This window comes from Eupeodes corollae, chromosome 3 (genome assembly GCF_945859685.1).
Source record: "Eupeodes corollae chromosome 3, idEupCoro1.1, whole genome shotgun sequence".
NCBI lineage: Eukaryota > Metazoa > Arthropoda > Insecta > Diptera > Syrphidae > Eupeodes > Eupeodes corollae.
Window position 1 is genome coordinate 28,503,946 of NC_079149.1, and position 27,882 is coordinate 28,531,827.

The following is a 27,882-nucleotide window of genomic DNA, read 5'->3' on the forward strand; positions in this document are numbered from 1 at the left end:
GGTCAAGTCGTTTTCATTCCCAGGATACCGATGATAACTAACGAATACCCGTTCGAATTTAAACGAGTACAATTTCCTATAAAGCGTTGATTTGCTATGTCTATCAATAAGGCACAGGCACAGACACTGAAGGTTGCAGGCCTTGACATCACAAATCCCTGTTTTACCCACGGACAATTTCATGTTGCTTGCTCCCGTGTCAGCTCGGCAAAAGATCTATATGTGTATGTGCCTCACTGAAGAACAAAAGATATTGTTTACAAAAAAGTGTTATAACCCTAATAGAAATATGCACAGATATAATTATATAAATGAATAAATAAAAAAGGTACAATATAAGAAAATAGTTCTTTTTTCATCCTATTTTTTTTTATATAAAATAGTGGAATACCCGTGGCATGATTGGTAGTGCGTTGGACTGTCATGCAAGGGGTCTTGGGTTCAATCCCTGCCTGTGCCACCTTAATTTAAAAAAATTAATTTTCGCGGGTACTGCCTCTTGCGAGGAATTGACAAATTCTCCAAGAGTAATTCTTGTCATGAAAAAGTGCTTTCTCAAACTAGCCGTTCAGATTCGGCCTAAAATTGTAGGTCCCTTCCATTCATGACAACAGTACTCGCACACATGAATGGTTGAGAGTTGTAAGTCACTAGGCCCTGGTTCACAACGGACTGTTGCGCCACCCAATTTGATTTGAGTGGAATACCTCCCGGGTGAAGTCGGTTAAAACAGCTCGTTTCATATATAATTCAAACAAAATCTTCAAAAATTGTTACATATCACCTGCCTTACAAAGATCTAAAAGAAACACTAAACCATTTTTGCTTAAATAGTTTTCAACAGAAAAAAGCAAAACGGTTTGAAAGTAAGTTTATTCTTGTAACGAAACTGTTGTCTAAACACTTCTATTATATCAAGATTTTAAAATATATTAAAAATAATGTCGAAAACTGTTTTTTTTTGTTAAACTTGAGCAAATAGTTAAAGTTAGAATTCGGATATGAAATCAGTACTAAAAATTTAGTCTAAAAATATTTCAAATAGATTCAAATAAAGGTTCATAACTAATGACAATTTAAAGAAACTTAATACGATAGTAAAATGCTTCAAATTATATCGAAAAACATTTTTCAAAATCATCATACAATTTATTGTTAAGAGACATTTTCAGTTTTTGGTTGTTTGTAGGATTTTTAAAAGGACATTTATGCAACAGAAACAAAACGGAACCACCAGTATTATGTTAGTTATGGGGGAAAATTATGTATGCAAAACAATATCGAAGAGTTCCAGGAGTGCAACAAAAGGAGCACTGGTTCAAATCAGTTTAAAAAGATTAATACAATTAATTGGAATTTATAGAACTCAAAAATTAAAATACAGTTCCATTTTTATTAAACAGAAAATATATTTATTTGCTGAAAAATAACACATTTTTATAATAATAATAAAAAATAATTTTAAATTAAATTTTAAAAAATCAACATTGTTCTACAGAGTTATTGAAATTCCAAATGGCTGCTTGGAACTTCAATTTACAACTGTATCATTAATAAACAATTATTACATTTCAAACTTAAAACAGAAATTAACAATATTGTTCATAAATACATTAAAATAAATTGTTCTAAGGCGAGGTAAAATCTATGGCTGTAAGACTTTTCCTATCCCTATTTTTCATTTGTTTTTAATGCATAAAAAGTAAATAAATACAATTATAAATCTTTTTTAAATTAAAAAAAAAGTTATAATCTTAACTAGCTGCATTTATTCGAAATTTTCCCATATGGCTGTTTGGAAAAATTTCGACATCACACAAAAATTGTATTTAAATTAATTTCAATATGTTTTTGTTTTTTGTTTTATTGTTATAAAATTTCATTGTTAAAACTTATAAATATTTACAACAATTCTTGTATTGGCATTAACAAATTATTCTATAATTTTTTTCACCCATACTCATGAACTTTTATTTTTCTTAATTTTTGTTTAATGGTATAGTTTAAAGCTTCAGTTACACTGATTTTATGTACAGAAATTAAAAAACAAAGAATCGTTCTCTTTGTGATATTTATCATTATTTAAAAAACAAAAATCTGTATTTTATTTTTATAATATAAAGGTAGGTATATAGGTACGAGTATTTGTTTAATTATTACTTGAGCATAACCTATAGTATATCAGTTTTTAATGTTTTTCTTTTTGTTTATACATACATTTTAAAGCATTTATGATTGTGATACTTTTGACTTTTTCTATATTATCTACACAGCATTTTTCATTGTAAATTTTAAATATTATAATGATAATAATAGTTATATAATTGTAATAATAATAATAATTTTGTTAATATAAATTTATACTAGTGAGTTATTTTATGTTTTTTTTTCTGTTGTTGTTGTAAAACTTTTATTTTAAACTTATCCAATATAATATTGCATCTAATTTATTTAAGTATTTTAATTCTTTTTTCCCTAAGAATTGTTTAAGAGTTGTTGTTTTTTTGTATGGATTTTTGTTGTTAATATATTTTTTGAACTACAAACTTTTTTTTTGTTTAGGTATATATAATATATTATTTTGTAATAACAAGAAAATGTCCTTGTTTAACGAAACCTAATTACGAACCTAAATATTTTGTATATATTTTTTACTTTTACAATTTTACGTGAATTTAGTTTTGTTTTAATATTTGGTTTAATATAATAATTTGATTGCTTTAATATTAGAATATTTTTTTATTTTATACATAGTATATTTGAAATCTAGCAAATGGTCGATCTCAAACTTCTGCACCATCCTTAGAGGCCGTTAGACGAACTTGTGTTCTTTCTACGGTAACACCATTGATGGCAATTTGATGATCCCGCCAAGGAGTAGTGAGGATTCGGAAACGCTAAAATTAATAAGAAGAAAGTTTAAGGACTTTTTTTCTTTGTCTACAAAAGAAAAGTTAACAAACCTGAGTAATAGTTCCTGATGTGGTAATGAGCTTAAATAATGCCACAGCAGGTATCATAATCACTGACGACCCAGCTATACACCAACCAAGAGCATTTGCCCATCCTGGATAGGTGTAGTTTTCATAACTCAAAGGTTCATAGCCAATGAGGCCATAAACAGTAATGAAAAGTAGAAACAAAGGAGCTACAAATCTCCAACAAACTCTCCAATACGTTCCAGGAGCAAAGCCAATCATATCACGAATGTCTTCACAGAAACGATTGGTTCCTAGAAATTTGAAAGTTATATCATGTCTTCCTTTATATTTATTGATTTTCAATAAAATTACCATAGATCCAAGAAACTGCAATAGCTTCAAAAAATACTGCAACAAGAATGGAATAGCCAGCAGCATATCGATCAAGAAGTTGAAAGAAATAGAATCCTCCTTGAGTACAGCTAGCAAGTCCAACAACGAAATAAAGTGAAAATAGACCAGCAACAAATATTTCACGGTTCCTGCCGATTTTTGGAAATTCATCACTCAAAGCTGTGATTATTGCTTCAGATCCACCAAACTAAGATGAAAATATAAAAGAATTTTGTAACCACAAAGTAAAAGTGTATCAATATTGTTAACTCACCGAACTATCCAATCCTAATGTTAGCAACATCATAAAGAATATTAATGCCCAAAATGTACTCCCTGGCATTGTGGCTATAGCAGCTGGATAAACAACAAAAACTAATCCTGGTCCCTCAGTAGCAACGTCTTCAATATGCTGTCCCGACGAATGTGCCATATAACCCAATACCGAAAATATCACGAAACCTGCTATAAAACTAGTTGCTGAATTTATAAAACTTGTCAAAAGAGCATCTCTAAAAAAAAAAACAAAGAAACCAAACAAAAATGATCAATACGAAATATTCCATCAATCAATTAATATTTTTACTTATAAACATTATTGTGGTATTTATTGTAGGAAGCATAAGCTAATAAAACTCCAAAACCAGGTCCCAATGAAAAGAACACTTGTGTGGCAGCATCAACCCAAACTTCAGCTTTATAGATGGCATCGAAATTTGGATTGAGATAATATTGTATTCCCATTGCTGATCCTGGCAAGGTTATACCACGAATCAAGAGGATAAGCAGTACTGCATAAGGAAATAATGCCGTAAACCAGACTACCTTCCCCGATGTACTGATTCCTTTCCAGAGTGAAAAATAACAAATAAGATAGACAACCAGCAAACAAGCAGCCATATCCCATTTTATAACTCCAAGGTCATGAATTCCACTGCTCTCGTTTAGTTCTAAAATATATCGACTGAAAAGAAGAAGAAGAATAACTTTTATTGGCTTCTCAAGACACGAATTAGACCAGAACTTACTTAAAATACTCCGATGCAGCGGATTGAAATTTTTCGATAGGAGCGACTGTGGTTTCGTTGTTGAAGAGAGTTTGATTGAATAGATCCATACTGGCGTTATATAATGGAGTTATTGACTGGACAACTTCAAACTGTAAGTTAAATTAAAATCTAAATTAAATACACAAGAATTTCAAACTAAAATAAATTAATTGGCGCCCAACAAAGGATTTGAAGGTTGTTTCTTTTTGAAATAGCCAAACTTACAGGTCTGCATTTGTCTGTATTCCAAGGATTATCACACGATGTCCATGGTAAATTTTCCGTAAATGATGCAAAGAAAAATCGTAAGGACCAAGCAATAATGACATTGTAGTAGAAGTCAACGTAAAATGCAATTAAAACGACAGCATATCCAATTCCTATATATTTGTTTAATTTAAAAAAAGTTTAGTTCTTGTTATTGTTAAAATATATGATTTTTTTTTTACAAACCTTTAAAAAGTGGTACAAGTCTACCCCAACATGTTATAGCACCTTTTCTATTATGTTGTCCGAGAGCTAATTCCATATAAAATAGGGGAATACCACCAACTAATAACATAATGCAATACGGTACCAGAAATGCGCCTTTAAAGAAAAAATAAAAGATTGAGAAATTATTTCAATAGAAGCTTATTATTTGTATATGTCGTAAAATAAAATGTTGTCAAGACTTTCGGCCACATTTTTTTATTTAACAGTATCGATGACATATTTTGACAGAAAACTTGGTGAATAATATTTATCTTGCAGTTTCACGTTGGTAGAGCTGGTATTTGACAGCTGTCAAACTCAGCTGTCATTTAAAGCGTCATGTTGTTAGTTTAATGTTTGCCATGATTGGTAGAAGATCGCTTGGCAATCGAACAAGATCAGTGAATTAAACCGATCAACTTTTGGTGCATTAGGCGCCAGTTAAGGCTATCATTGGTTTCATCATTGAAAACAAACATTGCAATTTTTTCGGCAGGTCGCTTATAGCTATCATTAAAAATTTCTGTCATTTAAAAAAAATCCTAATTGAAATGAACCGAAAAATGTTTACTGACAGAAATCTGTCATTTGAATTGTGTGAAATTGAAACACATATCAGTGGAAAGATTCGTTTCATTTTTGAACATTAAAGTATCAGCTGTTCAGGAAAATGAATTTCCGTCCGTAAAATAGAAAAATAAATTTTTAGAGAAAAATAAATGCGTGATTACACTTTTTGTTCTCAAAAAAAATTCTTTGGTAATTTCCGATCGATCAGTATATAATTTTCATTTCTAATCAAAGGGAAACACCATCGAATATCGAATCAAAAAATGTTCTGAAGAAATTTCTGATGAATGAAAGCATTACTGAATTCGTAGGGCCTAACTATCATACTCAATTGAAAGTATTGATTGGTTCCAACAAGACGAGGCTGGGCTAGAAGCTATACAACACAAACAACTATGGCTTTTTTGTGTCAAAAGTTTCTTGGATGCACAATTTCACGTTTTGACAATGTCGATTGGTCACCAGATTCATCAATTTGATATATGTAGGACGTCATATTGTGTATATGTTAATATTTCTCGAACTTTAAACACATTCCAACCCAATATTACTTAAGTTACTGCAAAAATACCTCCTGTAGTATTCGAAAAATTGGTTGAAAATTACCTCAAAAGTGAGCTTATAACTCACCTTTTACGATACAAATTTCTGTGATGCAAGATTGTTGTTAATTCTGTAAGTTGTCTTGATAGTTAGTTGAAATCATTGTTGAGTGCAACACTAAGGAAATAGTTATTTCAAAATGAAGATGAACCGAGAGTTAATATAACTTGAGTCTGTAAAGTGTCATAAACAAACTTGATTTAATAATCAAAAAAAGACTGTTTTAGTTGAAAATTGACTTACAACTAAAGAACTCTTGCGAACCAATGGCCCACTCATCTTATTTGAAAGAAGTTTGACAGTTAAGGTTTAGACTTTCAAAACATAAACTTAACTTTATGTGTCATATTTTTAACCCGACTCTATTTGAACTGGAGTCTAAATGCAGCATCTAAAGGGTGGTTAAATATTGAGGGCCGATGTAGATTTTGAATAAAACACAAATTAATTAGAAAATTATTGTCATTTCTTTTTGTTTTGATAATATTGGTATCGGTCAATAATGTATTATTGATAAATGTGTCATTATCTCATACTTTAACGCTTAAATTGTTGCTGGTTAATCGGCGTACACCTTTTTCTTCAAATAACCTAAAGAAAGAAGTCCTACGGTGCCAAATCACATGATGTTGGTGACCAAATGACATCGCCACTACATGATATAACGCGGCCATTGAGTTTGTGGAGCAAAATAAGTATTGTTTCGTTAGCTTTTTGGCAAGCGTTTAGCATTTTCTAATATTGACGAAGCAGTTACAATTTTTTATAAGATCCTTAATAATTGTTTAACAAAAAAATCTACCTTTTAAGAAATCAAGAAATACTAACTTTAACCACCCTTGGTACTCGAAAGAATTGCGTTTACTTCGTAACAAAAGAAATAAGGCATGGAAAACTTATCTCAAAACACTGTCTCCAATCAATTTCTCTGTTCTCTGAATTTAAGTCTTTTTTAATTTTGCTATGTTACTGATACGGGACCTCTTTTAAAGAGAATCCTAAAACATTTTTTAAAAACTTGTAAACTTAAAGAAAAAATCAGATGGCTTTCCAGTTAACTTCACTTACAAGAACCTTTCGTTAGATAAAACTGTTGATATCTGTAACGCTTTCGCAATAAATTTCCGTGAGTCATTTGTTAATAGCCCTGAAGAAGTTGACGAAGTTTATTTTCATAATCTTCACTCCCTTTCGCGAACTAGCTGTAGTCACATCCCTGTGCTACAGTGTACGGTCCTTGATCTTTTATCTGCGTTGAATGATAACTGCTCAGCTGGTCCCGATGGTATTCCCCCGATAGAACTAAAAAAGTGTAGTAATGCTTTAGTTGAACCCCTCACGTTCTTATTCAACCTTTTTGTTGACACAGCAAATTTCCCAGTACATGGAAGAAGTCATTTCTAACACCAATTTTCAAGACAGGTAACAAGGTGGATATAACAAAATATAGGCCCATTGCAAAGCTTTCTTGCATTCCTAAAGTGTTTGAACAAGTTGTGTGAAAGTGTAGAATTGTTTAGTAAGAATCTCATTTGCGAACTTATGAAGTTGACTCTGTATACACTGACTTTTCTAAAGCTTTTGACCAGCTTAGCAACGGAATTATTTTTTGCGTGTGTTACGCTTTAATTGTATCATTATCTTACTAACAACTAACACATGCAATTATGATGAGCCTCTGATCGTAGTTTGAAGCTTGCTATAAGCTAACTACTTTCTGAAATTCTGAAGCGTAAAAAAAGTGGCACCGTCCTCTTGAATCCACATTTGATTCACATCCATATCTTTTAATTTGGGTCAATCTCACGAAAAAAACCATCCACTTTTTCATTTTGGATAAATTACAATCCGATGATGCCTCCAGCTTAAATAGCGCACCAAGCAGTCACTATTTGTGGGTGCATTGGTTTTTCGACGAATCCAATGAGCTGAAAATGTGAACTATCACTGAAGATGATTTTCTTGGAAAATTTATCATCCATTATTCTGATATTTGGATGAAATAGTCATTTTCCATAATTGGTCATGTTTTTTTGGACGTTCTGTTAGAGGTTTAAGGCATATTCTACTACGATCCTAGAACAATTTCACTTCAGCAAAGCTTTAGGGCTTTACCAATAATCAAAATTAAAGCTGACTTAAATATTTTGCCATTCCAATAGCAAATTTTACTAATGTCAATTTAATGCTGTCTTTTTGACAGAGAATGTAGTAGATATTGTAATAGAAGGCTAATTAGTAAAAGACGTGTATATTTTGGTTATTAGTATGCAAGAAAATTAACTCTCTGTTAAAAATTAACTCAACGCTACCTAAACGTGTGTTTAGTAATTCATTGTTGGTAAGGCCCTTAATATTTTGTTTTGTGGTAGCATTCCAACATCCAGAAAAATATTCAAATCTTGATCTATTGACATTTTACTTTTTGTTTTCATACTTTGAAATAAATAAATAATGGTGACATTTGATCTGTCAAAGTGATTATATTTCTTTAAATAAAGCTTAACAGAAAAGTCTTGAAAAAAAAGAAAAAAGTGCGCAATAAATAGTAAAATAACATGTTAAACGCCGGAAAAACTGAAGATTTTTACTAAGCAAGTCATCACCTACGTAAGTCTTAGAAATTACGAGATATCAAAGCTAGTTACTTTTAGTATTGAGCAAATGACCTCGACTCATTAATAAAAGGAATCTAGTTGTAACTTCACCTGAACTTCTGAGAGAAGATAAACGTAGAACATTTTCACGGACTATTTCCGCATCAAAATCAGTTTTTCCTTTGTCTAAAATGGGTTCACCAATAACAACCGAAATTTTGAAAAAAATGCTTGATGAAAGCAATAAAAGGCTTATCAACGAACTTCCTTCGAAAGCCGATTTCCAAGTATTGAATGTATTTTGTATTTTATTTTTGTATTTTGTATTGTATTTTTAAGAGTGCAGACGTCCTTGAAAGCTTCAAGAGGTCAATAATATACACCTTACACAAAAAGGGTCTTATTATGTACCGGAAAATTATAGGGGCATCTCCTTCTTGAATTCTTCCTTAAAGCTTTTCAGTACTCTAATTTGTAATAGGCTTACACATTAGACCGAAGAAAAAAAAAATCTTAATGCATTTCAAGTAGGATTTAGAAAGAGCTATTCGACTATAGACCAAGTAATCAGTTTGATAAACATTGACGAGGTCTTCAAAAGAAGGAAACAAAAACCTTACGCCTTTCTTGTGGATTTTCGAGCTGCGTTTGATTCAATCACCCGTGCAGCGCTTTTTTATAAGCTTTATAAGCTTGGAGTAGCAAGTAAAGTCGTTTCCCTTTTCAGAGCGAGCGATGTATGAAAATAATGTGGCCTACGTATGGGACGAGGAGTATATATCCGATGAGTTTTCAACAGAAATGGGACTTAAACAAGACTGTGTGTTGAGCACACTACTATTTGTTTTGTTTATTAATGATATAGTTGGGAAGTACTCGGATACCAGGACTGATATTTGCGGATGATACGAGTATTGTTTTTTTTATCTGAATCGGTGGAAGGAATGCAGCGTATGGTGAACAGACTGGAGACATACTGTGAAAATTGGAATCTGTTAGTTAATTTACGGAAGTCTAAAATTATGATATTTCGGGGTGGAGGAGGAAGATATGCAAATAATGCAAAGTGGATGTACTTAGGGGTTTTAATAACCTCTAACCTCAACATAAAAAACCATTTTAAGCAGAATCGAAAAAAGCTGTTTCTTCTGTGTGGAAACATTGCATCGATAATAAAGGTGTCGAGCATAGTTCAAAGCTAAACATTTTTCTTGCTACAGCATCTTCCTTAATGCTTTATGGCGCACAAGTTTGGGGATATTGCCAATACGAGGAAGTGGAAATGTTCCTTAAGTATTTCTTAAAGCGCATTTTTCGGCTTCCAACAACTGGAAACAACTGAACCTCCATTGTTCTTTAGGACCTTACATCTTCATTTTGATTTCATTATCAAGGTGATGGAAATGGACGACGAAAGATTGCCGAGACAAGTACTTACAAATATTTTGTCATCCAGGGGTAATCTAGTCAAAAAGTGGGAGGAGTTGGGTCTTAGCTTAGGTGGAAGTATCGAATTTTTACCCAATATAAGCCTTTCAGATCTAAAAGACAATTTCAAAACAACAATAGAAGGGGACCTTAAGTTTATATACCGAATTCGAACGGCTAATTTGAGAAACAACTTTTTCATGAAAATTTGTCAATTCCTCGCAAGAGGCAGTACCCGAAAATATAACTTTGGGTGGCACAGGAGGGATCGAACCCAATACTTCTCGCATGGCAGTCCAACGCACTTACCATCATGCCACGGGTACTACATTCAACCTCCTCTACTGATTTTTATGCCATTAACTTCGGTTCTTTCGCATTTTGAATTGCTTCTATTTATTTTATTGGCACATTTTTTTTTGGTATCTGATGAAGTTATGACCAACTTTAATAACTATAAATTTAATACAAATCAAACATTCGTGAAGCCCGTCCATGAAATCACACTCTTAATGGTATTAAGTCTATAAAGTTAAAAACTTTTTTAACACTTAATTTTTGCCATCATAAAATTGAGTTAATTGGTTTAATTCAATTCTTTGCCAAATTAAAAACGCATTCAAATCTCCCACACTCAATTAGATTTCAATTCATGACCCTTATTATTATAGTATACAGTAATTTTATAACCCCTCAAAGCCGTAACATCTTTTAAATCTCCATTAAATGGGATCACTTAAACTTCAAGCAATGATGGAGCTTTATAAGGTATAACTTCTCCCCTAACATAAAATTCACGCATCGTTTGGCACATGGTTGACGTTGCTGGTTACCAAACCAACCACTACCATATCTCTATGGTGTGGCACAGATTTGATTTTATCCTTTTTGAATTTCAATCGCCTTGGCTTTTATAAATATCTATATATTTATAGAAGTGAATCGCATCTAAGAAGGATTAACAGTCATGACAAGAAATGGAATCAAAGTATAGAATCAAAATGTAAGTCCCCAATCTCAAGGCAACGAGGCAGGGAAATGGTGCAGTGGGGTGCGGTGTGAATTGTGAATGGGGTGGCACGGACGGCATATGGCACTGACTGTGGCTGGTGCCCTTCACTGTTCATATCCAATGAAGTATAATCGTCGTATCTTAGGAAAATTATCCTTTTATCGTCACATTTCTACAAAGTACATTTTTTATCCCCTCTTTTGATGCCGTCTACTTACTATACAGCGAGGAAAGTCTTAAAAGCTTTCTTCAGATTTTTCTTTCTTGATTTTTTTTTGTTCGTGCTTCCAGGCAGCATCAACATGTTGTACCAACCAACCTGTTGATCCCTCTCTTCTTCAATAGAAAGAAGGTAATTTTCTTCCTTATGTTTTTATATAGAGATATACTTTAGGACAAAAGGATAAAGTCACACTGATGCGAACTGATGGGGGTTTGAGATTGAGTGAGAAAAAAGAGGGGGAAATCTACGATGAATGATGAATATGAATTTCCTTTCTAAGAATAATGCGGATGAGAGTAATTTTTCTGGCCATCCCTGGCCTGAAAATCTCAGCTCAGTCGAGAGAGTCAGTCAGTTGTGGCATGTTCCTAATCCAGAATTGTGGTATGGCAAGGCAATTGACTCGGGACAAGACTGAGCACTGACTTGGGCAACAAAAAAAAAAACTTATAATAGAACAATGAAAAAAGGATTTGAGGGTTTTGAGTGAGTGAGTGAAATATAAGGGGTAAGGTAAAGTTGTAGTATCACAGTGATTAAGGCATTAAAGCCAAGCCATGCCACCACAACATATCATCATCTTGGCATATTGACTGTCAACCATACAAAATTTCTTATGACTAAGTAGACGCAAGGACGATACAGAGAGAACTTTAAGTTCATCTACAGTTGGAATAAAAAGAAAAGAAAAAATAGGTTGGATGAGGTTGAAAGGGGCTGTGGTGGACTTTTCTATACTCGAGCTCCTTTAAGATTCTTTTTTTTCTGTTCTGATACTTGTTTCTTTACTTCTTGTCACAGAAGCACTTAACTTTTGTGAAATTATTTCTAAAGGAAGTGTGGAAGCATTTAATAGCTTCATTTTTTTTTTGATATTGTGTTATGTGAGTTGTGACTATGATGAGGATAAGGAAGTTTTATATACTTTTATATGCGTGTGCAACAGTTAGCGCGCAGTCAATTCAGTTCTTAAGTGACTATAATTGGTCTTTTTTGTTATGAGGGATGAGACTTTATTGTTTTACATATTCATTTAAAAGTAGGTGGTTTCTTAACTTGTTTAATTAAATTATAGGAACTTATTTCAACTTATTTGTGGACAATAAACTTCCGACTATTGTGGAGAATCCATACAGGAATTTCTTTTGGTTATTGTTCGAAGAGTATAATGTTACTGAGGGTCTTTCACTAAAACTCCCACTTAAGTATTGATAATTTGGAAGCTTATTATTGGAAGACCATATGTTTTAATTTTTTTCATTTTTCAAATTCTTTTTCTATACTTTCTTTGGTATTTGGAATTCAAAGTCATCAAACTTTCATAATTTTTGAAATAAAGAATTTTTGTAACTCTCTTTTAATTTCTTTAAGAAGAAGTAAAATGCATATAATTTAATATTATGACCTATAATTTAGCTTTATTATAAGGACACAGGCTTGTTATTATGCTTTAAAAATGATTTCAAGCAAGTGGCCACCGCGGCGGGTTCAAATAAATTTCAGCTGAGAGGCCCAATTTTCGACCACTTTTTGTAGCAGTTGAAGGCGTTTGTCAGTAATAGCGTGCCAAATATTCTTTTGCAAGACGTCAATCGTCTCTCTAATTATCTGTTTAGAAAAGCGACTTCACTTAACTCAAGAAAAAATAGCCCATCGGTGTTAAATTATACGATCTTGGAGATCACACCACAGACCCACGGCGCGAGATAATGCGCTTACCAAAAATTTCCTTCAATAAATTTATTGTTTCGCTAACCAATATTTTGTTAATACATTTTCACGACTTGCAAACGTTTTTAAAGACTAAGACAGTTCATTATAAAATAAAAAACCAAATTGAGCAGCTGTCAAAAAGAACAACTACGAAAAAAGTATTGCCATATTGAAAACCACACGTCTAAAACAAAGCGTCCATTTTAAGTTGTCAATTGACAATTTGTTTAGTTACTTTTTTTAAAATCTTCTTGAGATTTTGGGACGATATTTTTAGAGTTTGAGATGAACTAAGAATTAGAATACCTAGATTATTTATAAGAAAAACACACCCAGAAACGAAATTGTTTCTACCGGACTACTTGGCTAAAAAATAGTTCTTGAGGCTTTCTTCTAAACTTAACGAACCCAGTGAAAGACTGATTATGTTAATAGAATTGTGATCATTAAGATTGTTATAGATGAATTATTCTACGTAGGTCTTGCGTTTTTGAGCTAGAAAAAACAGGGGAGGTGAAGACCTGTTTCCTCCTTTTTCTTACCCATGCAACTTTTGCAAAAGCCAAAAAACCAAGCACCTTGAGTGCTTTAAATCAAGTGTAGATTTTATTTGTGACCTGACACGTGGCAATGTTATTCCCCCTGATGTTTGCCTTCCTCATAGCGTTTTACATAAGCAATAGTTTATATGTAGCGATTGGTATGCCAACATTACGCAAAAGCTGTAGAATGGGTTGTATTGTACCATTTCTGACAAGTTCATCCGCCTTACAATTTTCTAGAATGTATCTATGACCCGACACAATGCAAAAGTGAATTTTAAACTGCTGTGCCATCTCCTTTAAAGATGATCGGTAGCTATGGACTGCTAAAGAGTTTAAAGAGGCAGAGTCCAGAGAATCTATAGCGTCCTGATAATCGGAGAAAATACGGACGTCAGATGTTGATGTAACGTTTTTTTTTTAAGCCTGGACAGGACTTATTTTATCGCCAAAAGTTACGCCTGGAATATGCTACAATGATTGATTGAGAAGATGGAATGAGAGACTTAATTTCAGTTGTTCAGAGTATTCACCTCCGCCAACCCCTTCTTTTGTTTTTGATCCATCTGTATAAAAACGGATTAACTCGTCTTCTTGGAATGTCCGATCCTCTCAGAAAGATGTGGAAGGAATAGAAATCTGGAAGATTCTGTCGAATTATAGTTGGGACAAGTTGCCAATGTTGTTATTGACTCACTGCGATGAAGCTTTGAGCCTTGCAGCTAATTGTTTGCTAAGTATATCAAGAGGTGTTACATAGGTAGGGTAGGATGTCCACTGCCGAAGATTGGGTTGTACGAAGTGATCCGTCTATACATGGACTTTATTTTGTTTGCTGTGGTTTATAGCTTTTTCTAAAGCAACCCACCAACCTGCCACAGTAAGATTAGTAATATCTTAGACACTTTTTAAAAGTTCTTTTAGGGTTTATACACTCTTTCCTGAAACCGTTATAGCAACATCAACCGCATTGGCAATCACTCTGAAACCTTCCGCATCCAGACTAGTAAGGATCTCATTTACTACCTGCTTCCAAAGGAGAGGCGATAGAACGTCACCTTGAGGTGTCCCTCTGCTAACGAATCTTCTAGCAGAAGAATTGCCCAGTATTGAGTTAATGATTAGTTTACTAATCAGTATTTCATGAATTAACTTCCAAGCAAACCCTATACGTTCAGATTTGCTAAAAGTACCTTCAATTTCAAGGAAAGCAACAATAGTATACTCTCCATGATGGAGTAAGTATTCGAAAGTGCGTACATCGCTGATCTTGTCTTGTATTAATAATTGCCCTTAAATGGATATCAATCAATCTTTCTAAGGTCTTAAAAAGCAATGATGATAGACTAATCGGTCGTAGATCTTTAGAGTTGACTTGCGAGCTTTTTGTATTGCACAACATTTGATTAAATTAAAAAAACAGTTTTTACCAAAAGAATAAAAATATACAAAAAAGGTTGGTAAAAAGTTATTATCTATAATATTGACATTTAAATAACATTAAGTTAACAAATGTCAAGTGATTTTCTAAAAAATTGACTTTTAAATAACATAAAGTAACAAATTTCTTAAAAAATCCAATCGGTAGTTTTTAAATAAATTAAAGTCCTATACGAACAATAAATACTTAACTACTTCAACGTTTCCAATATCTGAATAAAAAATAGCTCAAACTTCAACTATTGATTGAAGAATACTTTTTCAAGTTGCTTAAAGACAATCCGGTTTTCGAAAATATCATTTAAGGATACCAATTGGAAGTTATAAGAGTGGGTCACATTCTATTCTCTCTTTTATGAAAGTAGAAAAACATTTGCCCAAAATACTTTTCTATTTATAGAACTCATTCAGTTTCAAGTTCATTATTTTATTAGGATCTTAATCGTCCTTTAACCACACTTTCCCTTTTTTCTCATACCTCTATGAAGATTCATCTTGAAAGGTATTTATATATAAAATAAAATCTTTCTTCAAATCTACTTCAGTCGAATTCTCTTATTCATATAGAAATATCCATCGAATCGAAAACGCTTGTCCAATCACCCCATTCTCTATATAATAGATATAGTATGTGTGGAAAGACATCTATGGCCATTGGCTATCATAAATGGCCTCTTAAGCCATTCACATCCATCATCACTGCAAATGTCATCCTCTGTGGCATCAGAAGCAGGCAACATAACATTTTACCTACAAAACATCACCATCACACTATACGAGTATACGCCATTGCCATCATCAACATTGTCATCAAGTGTTCCGACCTACCTACGATTCGATTTCAAATATGTACTGTACATCCCACCCAGCTACCTTTCCGCAACTTCATCCGATTGTTCCGTCATTCCCTTTCACTTACCCCACTGCTATAGCACCCCAACCACCGCCCAGCATAGCAACCACTCTCTTCATCAAAATTAACCCTTTTACATCAAAAACGATCTAAAAGCGAAGTAATATAAAAATTGCCGTTATCATCATCAACACCACCATCACCACCAACGCCGCCACCCCACCACTCTACCAATATACGAGGAAAAGGACTAAAAGAGTGGTAAAGGATTTGAACCTCTGCCTAGATGGGAAATGAAATGTTCTGAACATAAGTTTGACGACTACGACGAGCTCGACGACTACGACGAGGAGTCTATATGCTGATGCGGAACAAACCACCCTATTGTCTTGGTGAAAGCTATCAATAGTACTTAACAGCTGCTTTTCAATTGACGATGTCGTCGGACAAACTCTAAGGCCTCCCACTTCTACTTTTTCGTCAATCTCCTTAAAACCCCCAACCTTTATGTTATATATGTATGTACATATTTACGAGTATAGCAAATTTATGGTAAAATATTTTATATTTTAAAATAAAAGATACGACTTTTCCTCAAGCTCAAGCTCAAGCCCTTCCAGCAGCATCAGCCTGGCCCATATAATAACTCTTAGACCTCCTACAATATCGTTCGTCGTCAGTGTAACTCAATTTACGTGGACTCAAAGTAAAGTGTATATTGTTCCTAGAAAATTTGATTATGTGACGTCATTAGATGAATATCTATCGATACTCGAGGTACATCCATATATTTATGTCCCTGTTCATATTTTGTTAGAAATTAGATTTACAATGTCACTTCTCTTCTTTTTTTTCAATTTTTGATGATGATATCACTTTTATATGTTTATATACTATGCGAGAGTTCTCCCTTACTTGACATTTATGTTTGACATTTGTATGACGTTTCTATATTTTGTTTTTATTTTAAACTTAAGTGCGATTATGATGGGATTTTTATTTTGTATATAGGCCAAGTTTAAGGTTCATAAAATGGTTTCCTTTGATTTCTTTTTGTAATTGTTAATTAGTTTGGTGATGACATTAACATTTTGATTGAACCCTTGAGGGTGAGATGTTTCCTTTTTCTTTTTTTCTTATGTTGAATTCCTCAAAACAACCATTTTTTGTGACAGTTGATGCAAGAACAAAGAAAATAATAGTAAAAGAGGACTTCTTCTATACATAAAATACAATTAGGAATTAATATAGGATCATAAGGTCTGGACGGAAATATTTAATTTCCTCAAAAGTGTTGATGTGCCTTAAGTGATGTGATGTTTGTAAAGAAAAAAAAAATATGGAAAAAATATCCGAAGGAATGCGTTTGTTTGATATGGATTATTACGGAAATGAATATAGTTTTTAGTGAAGGACTTTTTCATTTTAACTTGAAATAAAGTCTAAGGAAATAGTGCAAATGACAGAATTTTGATCTTACCACAAGACTTCGTTTCATTGGACTGAGGTATTATTCATAGTAGATGATAATTCAGCTTATTAGTTTGACATTACAGACCCGTCATTTTAAATTTAGACAACAACCAGAAGGACTTAAAGGGAAGGGAGTTAAAGAAATCGTTCAGGTTGTAGATTTGAAAAAGTATTTCATATTGCATCTATCAGTTAGAGTTTTCATATAAAATATTTCATTTTGATCAGATGCTAAGCTATCACTTTTGGAGCTGTCATCTTTTGACAAGTAAGAACTACGATATTACTTAAAGTGAAACGATACATACTTCAACAACAAATTAAAATTTACTACGATAATAGTGAAAACTTTCTAATCAAATTTCGTAGTGGTCGTATTCTTTCTCCAAGAAATAATCACAACTATGAGGTTTTCTGATTTACCAGCTTCATTCCCTTTTTAGAGACGAGATGAAAGATAAGCTCTATTCGGTGGTTTGCAATCAGTTCAAGACCTTTAAGGTAGAATTTGTGAAGTTATCAAGAACATACAACAGCAAATATGAGTATTGACCAAGAAGAATTCATAAAAAGGATATAGAGCTGAAACAGTAGGCGTATTTTGGCTGAACTCATTTATGTTATGTCAATGCCATCCTTTTTTTTTTTTAATAAAATTCATTGATCTTCTTTTTTTAATCAAAATGAAACATGTTATTGGAATACCCTTAAAAATGCTATAATATCGTTTTGTGTAATTTCTGATTAATATAAACGACGAGAAATAGAAAAACCTGGGTTTTCGTCAGTAATGTGGGATACAATATCAAGATTCTCAGTTATTCTTGAGCTATGCTCACAATTTCATTAATAACTGCCAGTTGTATAGGTGCTTTCAGACGACCCAAAAGTGCTTTCGTTTTTTCAACTGTGACTTCTAAATTTGCACCATTGTTGTTCTTAATCTTAAATATTTGAAACATTTATCATTCCATTTTTAGTAATGGTTTCTATTTTTCAAATGTCACAAGTTGATAGCTTCAAAAGTGACAATTACCAAAAGCTGACAGCTTCAAAAGTGACAGTTACCTGAATTGTATGCCATACAAAATTAAGCCTTTCATTGGAAAACCCTTTACTATTCAAACACTATTTTAATTTTATTAACTTCTATATTCCATTTCAAAAACTTAATACTTGAAGTTTTAGTTAGTTTTGCCATAAAACTAGTTTTGAGGAAACTCAATAATACGATGCAGTTTTTTCTAAGAGGCATATAACTTTAATAGTACCTGTGATGTGATGGTTGTCATGCCAGAGGTAGTGGGTTCAATTTCAACCGATGCCACTTGAAGTTTTTCCATGGGTACTTCTTCTGGTCAAAAATACTCCATTACCAAGATCGGAATCTCAGACTGACATTTCGGTTTGCCTACAAGCTAAGTACACACTAAATGTGAGAAAGTGTGCGTGAAACAATGCAAAAACCAAACACATTCTCACATTTAGTGTTCCGGCCCATCAAAATGCTTTATTATAGTCTGCAGGCACATCTAAATGCTTTATTAAGAATGTTTTATGGCCTCGTTCAAAAACTAAACAATCCTAACCAACAGAATCTGAACTGCTGACATGGTTTTAAATTGGAAGATTTGTATAGCTTTTTAATTTCAATCCAAATAAATGTTGTTAAAGGATATTAAATAAGATTGACCAAATACATATTTAATGATTTATTAGTGCTGGTTTTTATTTACTTAAATTTTATGCGAACGCAATATGAGCTGCAATTGGTTAAGTGTAATTGGAAATGGACAAAAGTGTAACACAATAGTTTGTAAAACGACAAAACAGACAATTTTTTCAGGTTTAGTTGGCATAGAACATTTTTTTGGTGACGTTAGAAGTTCAAGTGGAAACAATAGGCGGATGCCTCCGAATTTCTTTGCACATTGCCAACTTTAACTAGTTTAGATTCCTCAATTAAATTAGTATTCTCATCATTTAAGCAGTTCCACCAAATTTTGTTTGTTGCAGGAATATTTCTGAAAATTTCTCTTTGAGGGACTATGGTAGAGTTAGAATTTCGTTTGTAGTTAGATTTTGAAATACAAATTTGAGGTTACCATGTTTTAAAAATAAGTTGTTTTGTGTAAAGCATTTTTAATATATTCGTAACTCATTAATTTTGTTATTATTAGCAGCACTTTTATTAAACATACCCTTTAAACAATAATAAGTTGAACTTTTGTAACTAAACATTTTTACGGAATGAATGAAAATTATATTATGCGTTTAACTGTGGGAATTCACTAAAAAAAAACTTCTTTATGTCAACAATAAACATTAATGTCGATTATTTGATCTATTGAATGAGTTGTACATGAATTTAGAACGATTTTTTCACGTTTTCATTTTGTGATATATGTATATCAAAATTTTTATTTTATTAGTTCTGCATTTATTTAACAGGTTCACTATAATCGTTCTGATTAGTTTTTTAAAACAAACACATCAATCAAGAATGTTATGGATAAGGTTTTTTAGATTATAACACTTTTTTTAAACTTTAATATTAATATTTATTAATCAAAATGGAATTGAAGAATAGTTGCAAGCTTAAATTATTAAAAACAAACTATAAGTATACTTGGATTAGTTAAATTAATACAGATTTTGATTACTTGCAAAAAAATATTTGGGCCGTTCATTAACGAACATTTATTAGAATTCAATACAAAGAAATTGCGCGAGCACCCTTAATTTGATGGTTCTTCGAACTCATCTTTGATAAAATAATTCGAGTTTAATTATGAAATTTAAAGAATTTCGTAGTGATTACTATTAATTAGTGAATTAATTACAATAAAATTATGTTGAACACGCTTTTTTCAAAACAAAAATGTACATTGGTTCGCTATCAACAAAATGACTGCAAAACTAAAGCTTTAAACTGACTTTTTCATCGAAAAAAGTAAAAAGAAAAACCTGAAAAAACATTAACTTCCCCATTTTGTTTTTGCTTTGCAAAGTGCCGCTAGCCCACGGCATCGTTTTTTGTTGTTGTTTGTTTTCACATCTATTCATGGACTAATTGTCAAAATTACAAATACAACAATGTAAACAAACGGGTTTGGGAGAGTGAAACGTACGAAAGATTCCGATCTTGGTAAATGAAGTATTTTTGCTTCTTGCGGAGAATTGACAAATCCTGCAAGAGTATTCCTTGTCATGAAAAGTGCTTTCTCAAATTAGTTTTTCGGATTTGGCATACAACTGCAGGTCCCCTCCATTCCTGACAAACTTACTCGCACAAAGGAATGGTTGTGAGTTGTAAGTCACTAGGCCCTAGTTTTCAACGGATTGTTGCAAACTAGATTTATTTATTTATAGAACATTAATGTTGCAACACTTATTTAATGTCAGCTGTCAAAATTCATTTTTAGTTTAGTTTGGCATTTCAAGAATGGAAGAAACAGGATCACTTAGAGAAGCGTATAGATTTGGTGAACTGACCCAAAACAAGATTGATTTTGATCACAATTTTCATAAGTAAATGTAAAAGTAAATTTTAAGGGCCGATGTTGAATGTGAACCATACCTTAACGCCCAGTTTTTTTCTGTCCTTTATTTGACATTTCTCAATTTAAGTCTAATTCAAATTAAATCATAAAAGGTACAAAACGCGTTAAAAGGCTTATAATGAAAACGAACGTTTTAATAAAAATTGTTATTTGCACTCAATTTAATCGTCCAAATGTGCGTACAGTCCAAACAAAACTTGTGTACAAATTTGAGCAAACAGGGTCCGTAGGAGATGTGAAAACGCCAGTGAATTTTTGAAGAGCTCGTACTGCAGAAAATACCGCTGCAGTTCGCAATATAGTCTAGTTGAAGAGTAGTCCAACTTATCTCATCGCCACCTTCGTCGTGTTCAACAATTGCACCGCTCACGCTCGTCGTTGATGAATATTTTGCATTAAGACTTGCATATACACCCTAATAAGGTACAATTAATTCAAGAACTAAAGCCTCTTGAACATTTCAAGTGTCCGCGTCGTCAATGGTCAGAATAATGGCAAGTAATGGCAACAGTGGATGATCAATTTTCAAAGAAAATCATCTTCAGTGATGAGGAAAATGTTCAGCCTAGTGGATTCGTCACTAAGAAGAATTACTGCAATGGGGCAAATATTAATCCAAGAGAGACTGTTAAGTACGGTTTATTGGCTGGCCGCATCATCGTATCTTATTTTTTCCAAAACAAAGCTGCTCAGGTAGTTACTGTGAATGGTGTTCACTATCGTGTGATAATAACGAACTTTTAATGGCCCGAATTAGACGATATGGATGTGAGCGATTCGTGGTTTTAACAGGACGTTGCCACTTGTCACAGCAAGCGAAACAATGGCTCTTTTGCGTGACAAATTCAATGACCGTTTTATCTCAGTTAGTGGCGATGTCAATTGGCCGCCAAAATCATTTAACACAGTTACACTTCTTGCTTTAAGGTTATTTGAAACCTTCAGGAGCTAAACATCATAGAACCTCAAATATGCCTCAGCATCATCGAAAGTTTGTACCATCGGATGTAGATGTGTCGCCAAAGGCCGCGGCGGTCATTCAGCCAATATTTTGTTTTATAAATAATTAAATTACACCAATATTATCATTATAAAAATAAATTACAAAAACTTTCTAAATAATTTGTGTTTTATTCAAAATCAACATCGACCCATAAATTTTAACCACCTTATACATAACTAAAGTTTCTATTTAAAAAATGTTCAAAACCAACGTTATAATTTTGAAACCTTTAAAAATTTAACTATTTTAACTTTAAATTTTACTTACCACCGCCATTTTTGTAACACAAATAAGGAAATCTCCAAACGTTTGCTAAATCTACAGCGAATCCAATAACCGATAATAAAAAATCGACTTTTCCTCCCCATGTTTCACGTTGTTCTGGATCACCGGGTACGTCTCGCGGAGTAGGAGTTTTAGCAATTTGTCCTATTGGTGACATCGCCAAGGCGACGTCGTCGTTTTCTTCGTCGACGCCGCACTCTAAGTCTACAAAAAAGAAATACAAAAAAATAAGTAATAATAAATGCTGAAGAATAAATTGAAAAACAAAATAAATGTAACTATATTTTTTTTTTGTAATATCAATTGAAACCAATAAAATACAAAAAGAAAAGTAAATCTTAAATCCGATTATAATCAAATCAATTTTAAATTGAATTTTATACACTGTTCAAGTTATGGTTCTTATTTAAATACAGTGACCTAAAAATGTTTGGAATGGTAAGTAATTTTAAACATATCCTTAAATTTAAAAATGTCAAATTGGTCAGCATTCAAAAACCAACCATCTACATACTGTCGCTCCTTCAAAACCTCTTGATAAGCTTTTAAAGTCATTTTCATGTTTGGTTTGAAAAAAGAAATCTCCCATAAAATAGACGACTGGTATTTGTATAGATATTCAACATAACTCACTCAAAAAAATTAGGGTTGAAAATTGAAACGACATCAATAGTACTCGAAAGAAATATACTAAAAATAAAAACTATTGTTTGAGGTACATTTTGGTTTTTCCTAGGGGTGTTTGATTTCAAAAAATAATATAATCAAAATGTCAAATGTTATATTCGTAGTTATTCAAAAGATAAAAATTCTATTAGAGCAATGTATTTCTCGATACTAAAATAAAAGATAATTTATTTAAAATTAAATTCTTTTAAAATGCACGTTTCTATGAAAATTCATTAAAAGCGCGATAGTGGGGCATAATTTCATATCATATCGATTATTACTTATTAATATTAAGCCAGTATGTAGATTTTTAATTAATTCGATTTTCTTATAAGGAAATTTACCTACTTTATGAAGGTACTAACTTGTAATAAGTATTTAAGCTATGTACACACTCTATAATAACTTAATGTATGACCTAAGGTGCAGTAATTAGAAAGCATTCATGTAATTCTTGCTTAATGTGATATAAATACGTTACATGAAAACAATTATCACTAAGGTGGTCGGTAAATAAAATATGAAAAATATCTACAATAAATTTTTCGCAATTCTTGGGTCTTAATATTGCAGCCGAGAAATGGAATGTGTTGGTTCCCATAACAAAAAAAGAACAATTAAAAGATATTTACAGATGGCATCAAATTAATTGCTGATAAATGCCTTACATTAATAAATATTAATTTCACCAAATAATTTGATATGATTTAAAAATGTATTCTAGAGTTTGATAATCACCCTTTTGACAACTCGATGCTCTAGAACTGGCTCAAGTCTATAATTTTTGTAAGACGTAATTATTAGTTAAGATAAACGTGTGAACAGTAAATAATAACGTTGGCCATAATGAATCCTAGGTTTTATCCAACCCTGTTTTTTCTTAATCATACATTTTGTGTATTGAAAAAGTAAGAGTATTGAAAAAAATACGTATACGCCTCAGTTCAGCAGAATGAAACTTTGTTAGAGTTTGCGGTTAATTTTTCTTTAATTAAAAATATTTATATTTAAAATTTAAGGGATGCTGTGATCAAAAATGTCAAATTGCCAACAAAAAGAAAAAAAAGGAAACTGCAAAAATCCTAAATGACGAAAACCTCGAAAGTATACAAATCTTGAAATAAAAAAATCTAGAACAGTATAGAGACAGATAAATAAAGGATAATTAACCTTCGAAAGAAACCCTTATTGCAGCTACAGAGGAGGCTTTCCTCCTCTATCCAAAAAAAAAGGGTTTAAACGCAAGAATCTGTAAGGCTTGCCACGTAAATATAATGTCAATTTCAAAAATATTGAGATGTGATCATCCATAGTAAATGAAGGTATGAGTCAAAACTAAAAATTTACCAAAATAAATTTTAGAAATAAATAGACAATATTTTTGTATGATTTAACAGTGTTATCTTTTGTTGTTTGTGTTAGAAATATTTTTACTTTTATTTGAGAACATTTTTACGAATGATGAACCAGGAACTGATACGTACCAGAAATAAAGGAATTTTACAATTTAAAATTATTTAATGTATTTATTTAACATCAATGGACTTTTCTTCGCCATATTTTGATGAAGTAGTTTAAAAAATATCAAATTCTGCAATGTTTAGTTTTTAAAAAATTTTAATAAGAGGTTTTTTAATAACCCACTATTCAAGCAGCTGTCACTTTTCTTTTCATTAATATTTATTGACATTTTTTTGCATTAAAAACATTTTTAAGCTTATGATAAAATAAAAGCAAAAATTTAGCTGGCTTAGACTTGGTCTTGCTTAACTTAAGACACTTTTTATTAATGAAAATGAAGAACTTAATCACGTTATTTCTTATACTTATGTTAAAAACCAAGTTACATAAGGTACTTTTTCTGAAAGCTATAGCTTTAAACTTAAAACAAGTAAACAGAAAGGGACATAAGTCAAAGAAGCAAGAGAAAAGTTAACTCCCCTCGAAGGTCTTACTTTTGAAGATGCTATCTTTTGACATTTAACAAGTGAAAACTAAGGCATTAACAAAAGTGGAATAACAATAATTTTTAAAAATGTTTTGCAATAATTGTCATGAAATTTATTACAAAAAAGGTGAATATGTTAAATTTACACTTCACAAACCTAAAGTAATATTTGATTATTGTAATGCACCTTTTTGGGCGGCAATAATGAAACTGGTGTGAAAACTTTGAGTTGTTGAAACATGTTAGTCGCTTGAAGAATGAAAACCGCGTGCGTCACTAAAGAACAACTGAGAATATTGCACTTGCAGACCATTTTTGATGAAAACCTAGGTCTGCAAATCAACTTATTAGAGAAAAAAAGGAGACATTTCAAACTTCACCAACTACAGACGCATCAGTCTACTTAACATCGCTAGCAAAATTTTCTCTGTCGCAATATTTCATCGTCAAATAGCCTTTCGTCAAAAACCTGATAGGTCCCTTTCAGTGTGGTTTTATACCAGAAAAGTCCACAGCCGGTCAAATATTGACATTACGGCAGATTCTCGGTAAACCTCAAATACATCAAATCGACACACACCATCTTTTCATCGATTTCAAGGCCGCATATGACAGTATCTACAAGGACGAGCTGTATAGAGCCATGCCTAGTTGTGGCATCTCTGCCAAACTCGTCTGTTTGTGCAGGATGACCATGGAGAGCGCACGCTGATTCATACCTTTCAATGTCAAAAAAGGTTTTTTTCATCGTACTTGAAAGAATAGCGCAGAGCTTCCACGTCAACACTATAGACACTATTTTTCAAAAGTCTGTCCAATTACTAGCATATGCTGATTACATTGACATAATCGGAAGAACTCAGTGTGATGTCAATGGGGCTTTTGTGAGTATGAGCAAAGGCGGCAAAAATGTTTTTGACGGCTAATGAGGGCAAAACAAAGTACATGCTGTCGTCAAGAAAGGACCTACGATACCGACGTATTGGTCAAAACGTCACCTTCGACAGACGTAACTTTGAGGTAGTCAAGGACTTCGTCTACCCAGGGTCCGCTGTAAACGCAGAAAACAACACCAGCGCTGAGATCAAACGCAGAATAACTCTTGTTAACCGCTGTTTCTTTGGGCTAAGAAAGCAAAGGCCTCTCTCGAGTGACCAAAGTGTCTCTATATAAGACCCTTATTATCCCGCCCTGCTATACGGTGCAGAAGCATGGACTATGACAAAAGCGGATGAAAGCACCTTCGGTCGTTTCGAGAGAAAAGTTCTTCGTGTGATCTATGGTCTCGTATGCATAGAATTGAAGTGGAGGAAAAGATGGAACGACGAGCTGTACGGGCTGTACAGCGACTTAGACTTAGCCAGTAGGGTAAAAGTCTAACGAGTAAGATGGCTAGGTCATGTGGAGAGTATGGAAACCAATGCCCCAGCCCGGAAAGTCTTTGAATCCACACCCACAGGACAGCGCAGTAGATTAAAACCGCTGGTCAGGTGGCGCGCACAAGTATAAAGTGATATCACCCAATTTGGACCGCTAAACTGGAAAAATCTAGAAGTTTGTTTGGACCTAGTTCACACAGGACTGTAGCGCTACTTTAAGTAATTAATTAAGTAAAATCAGTCTTATTCACCTTATTTATTCGAAACTGTGAAATGATGTAGCATTAGCGCATTAAAGAAATTTATTTTGCATGTTTGAATAAAGGAGTAGAGTATGGAAACAATTTTAATGTCTAAACAAAATTCTTGACTGTGTAATTTGTGGACAAACTGATAAAAATTGGCCCCTGACGCCTAGGAATTCAACACTTTCATCCTTTTTGTTTTTGATTCACATTAAAGATAAGTTCCTTTTCAATGCTTCAAAATCGGTTCAAGGCCTAGAAGACGAAATTGATGAACACAAACGGAAGCGCTTATTTAGGAGTTCTTTTAAAAAATGCTCGTTTTTTAGTATCGAATTGAAAACTCTTTTGAACCACTCTCTATAAAAAGTATCTTCTACTACTAAACATTTTCTTAAATGTTAATACCTACAGCTATAAATAAGAGTCTTTATTCAAAGTTAATTAGGTGTTCTAAGCTGAGAGCAAAGTTCCTTATTAAATCATTTTATTCTGGATTTCTAATTTACTCGTATGAAAACATCAATTTTCATAACTCGATTTATTTGAAAAATTAAAAATGTAATACAAATTTTAGTTGTTTTTTTAAAGCGAGACATCTGCTGATTCATATAAAAGTATGAATTATTTTCGCTTTCTTGAAAACGAACCTACTTTCACACTTAGCACTAGGTCACTTTAGCACGACAAATAGAAACAATTTAAATTTTTAAATACCGCTGAGACAATTAAACAATTAATGTATAACATTTGTTCTATCTCTGGTTCGTTGTTGGTTGCATATGGAACTATTACATCATATTAAAACAAAAAGTGCGTCTTGTCTTTTAAACATTTGTACATATTCTACCACCCACGGTGCTTTCAAATATTTTTTATCTAACATACCTGAATTAGGATTTGATTGGAATTGATATTTCTTTGCCATGATTTTATTTTTCTAATAAATTCCCTTATTTGAACAACCAAACTTCACTTAAGCACGCACTCCAACAGAATGAACTTCGATTTGAAAATTAATTATGAATTAAAAGATTTAATTTGACTTCATTGTTTTGTATTTTAGAAAACGCACTTTCTGATCTGTCTGCTATGTGCAGTTTCATTGTTTACATTTTTCTCAAAACCACAAATGCAATTTGAAGTTTAATAATGCTATAAGATTGGGAAAGAGTATAAACCTTGGTTTAGTTCAAGTCTATCTTCTCGTATTAGCAGACCCGGCACATTATAACGTTGGTAGCCAACCGACCGATAGGGTAGTGTTTAGTGAACTGAGACCATTCTGAAAGCCGAACGAAACAAATGGCCTATGAAGGTCGTGAATTGTGTGATAAAAACCGCCGCGTCGTACCGCGCTTCAAATAACACTCTTCTATTGATGACGACGCTAACTCGGACGCACGACAGAAAGTACATAATAATGCAGTCAAGCATTATAGAGTCCACGGTGTTTAAAAAAAAAAAAACGTTTAATAATTTTTGTTTTGTACCTTAAT

At 32.6% G+C, this 27,882-nt stretch overlaps 1 protein-coding gene across 1 annotated transcript; it reads right to left on the reverse strand.

Moving 5' to 3' along the window:
- Positions 1–1,388: 1,388 nt before the first annotated feature.
- On the reverse strand, positions 1,389–27,882 carry LOC129951376 (sodium-dependent dopamine transporter). The gene is made up of 10 exons (XM_056063498.1): positions 27,272–27,882; positions 22,125–22,346; positions 4,817–4,951; positions 4,589–4,743; positions 4,343–4,473; positions 3,901–4,278; positions 3,589–3,826; positions 3,294–3,522; positions 2,964–3,232; positions 1,389–2,897 (listed from the first exon to the last, which is right to left on the reverse strand). Exons 1-10 carry the CDS (start codon positions 27,309–27,311, stop codon positions 2,784–2,786), a joined length of 1,911 nt encoding a protein of 636 aa, XP_055919473.1. The 5' UTR covers positions 27,312–27,882; the 3' UTR covers positions 1,389–2,783.

Coding starts and splice junctions, on each gene's coding strand:
- LOC129951376 (XM_056063498.1), bottom strand. CDS start 27,311: ATGGCAAAGAAATATCAATTCCAATCAAATCCTAATTCAG. Junction 22,347..27,271: donor CCAATCAAATCCTAATTCAG/GTATGTTAGATA, acceptor TCTTTTTTGTAG/ACTTAGAGTGCGGCGTCGAC. Junction 3,523..3,588: donor CATTAGGATTGGATAGTTCG/GTGAGTTAACAA, acceptor TTTTCATCTTAG/TTTGGTGGATCTGAAGCAAT.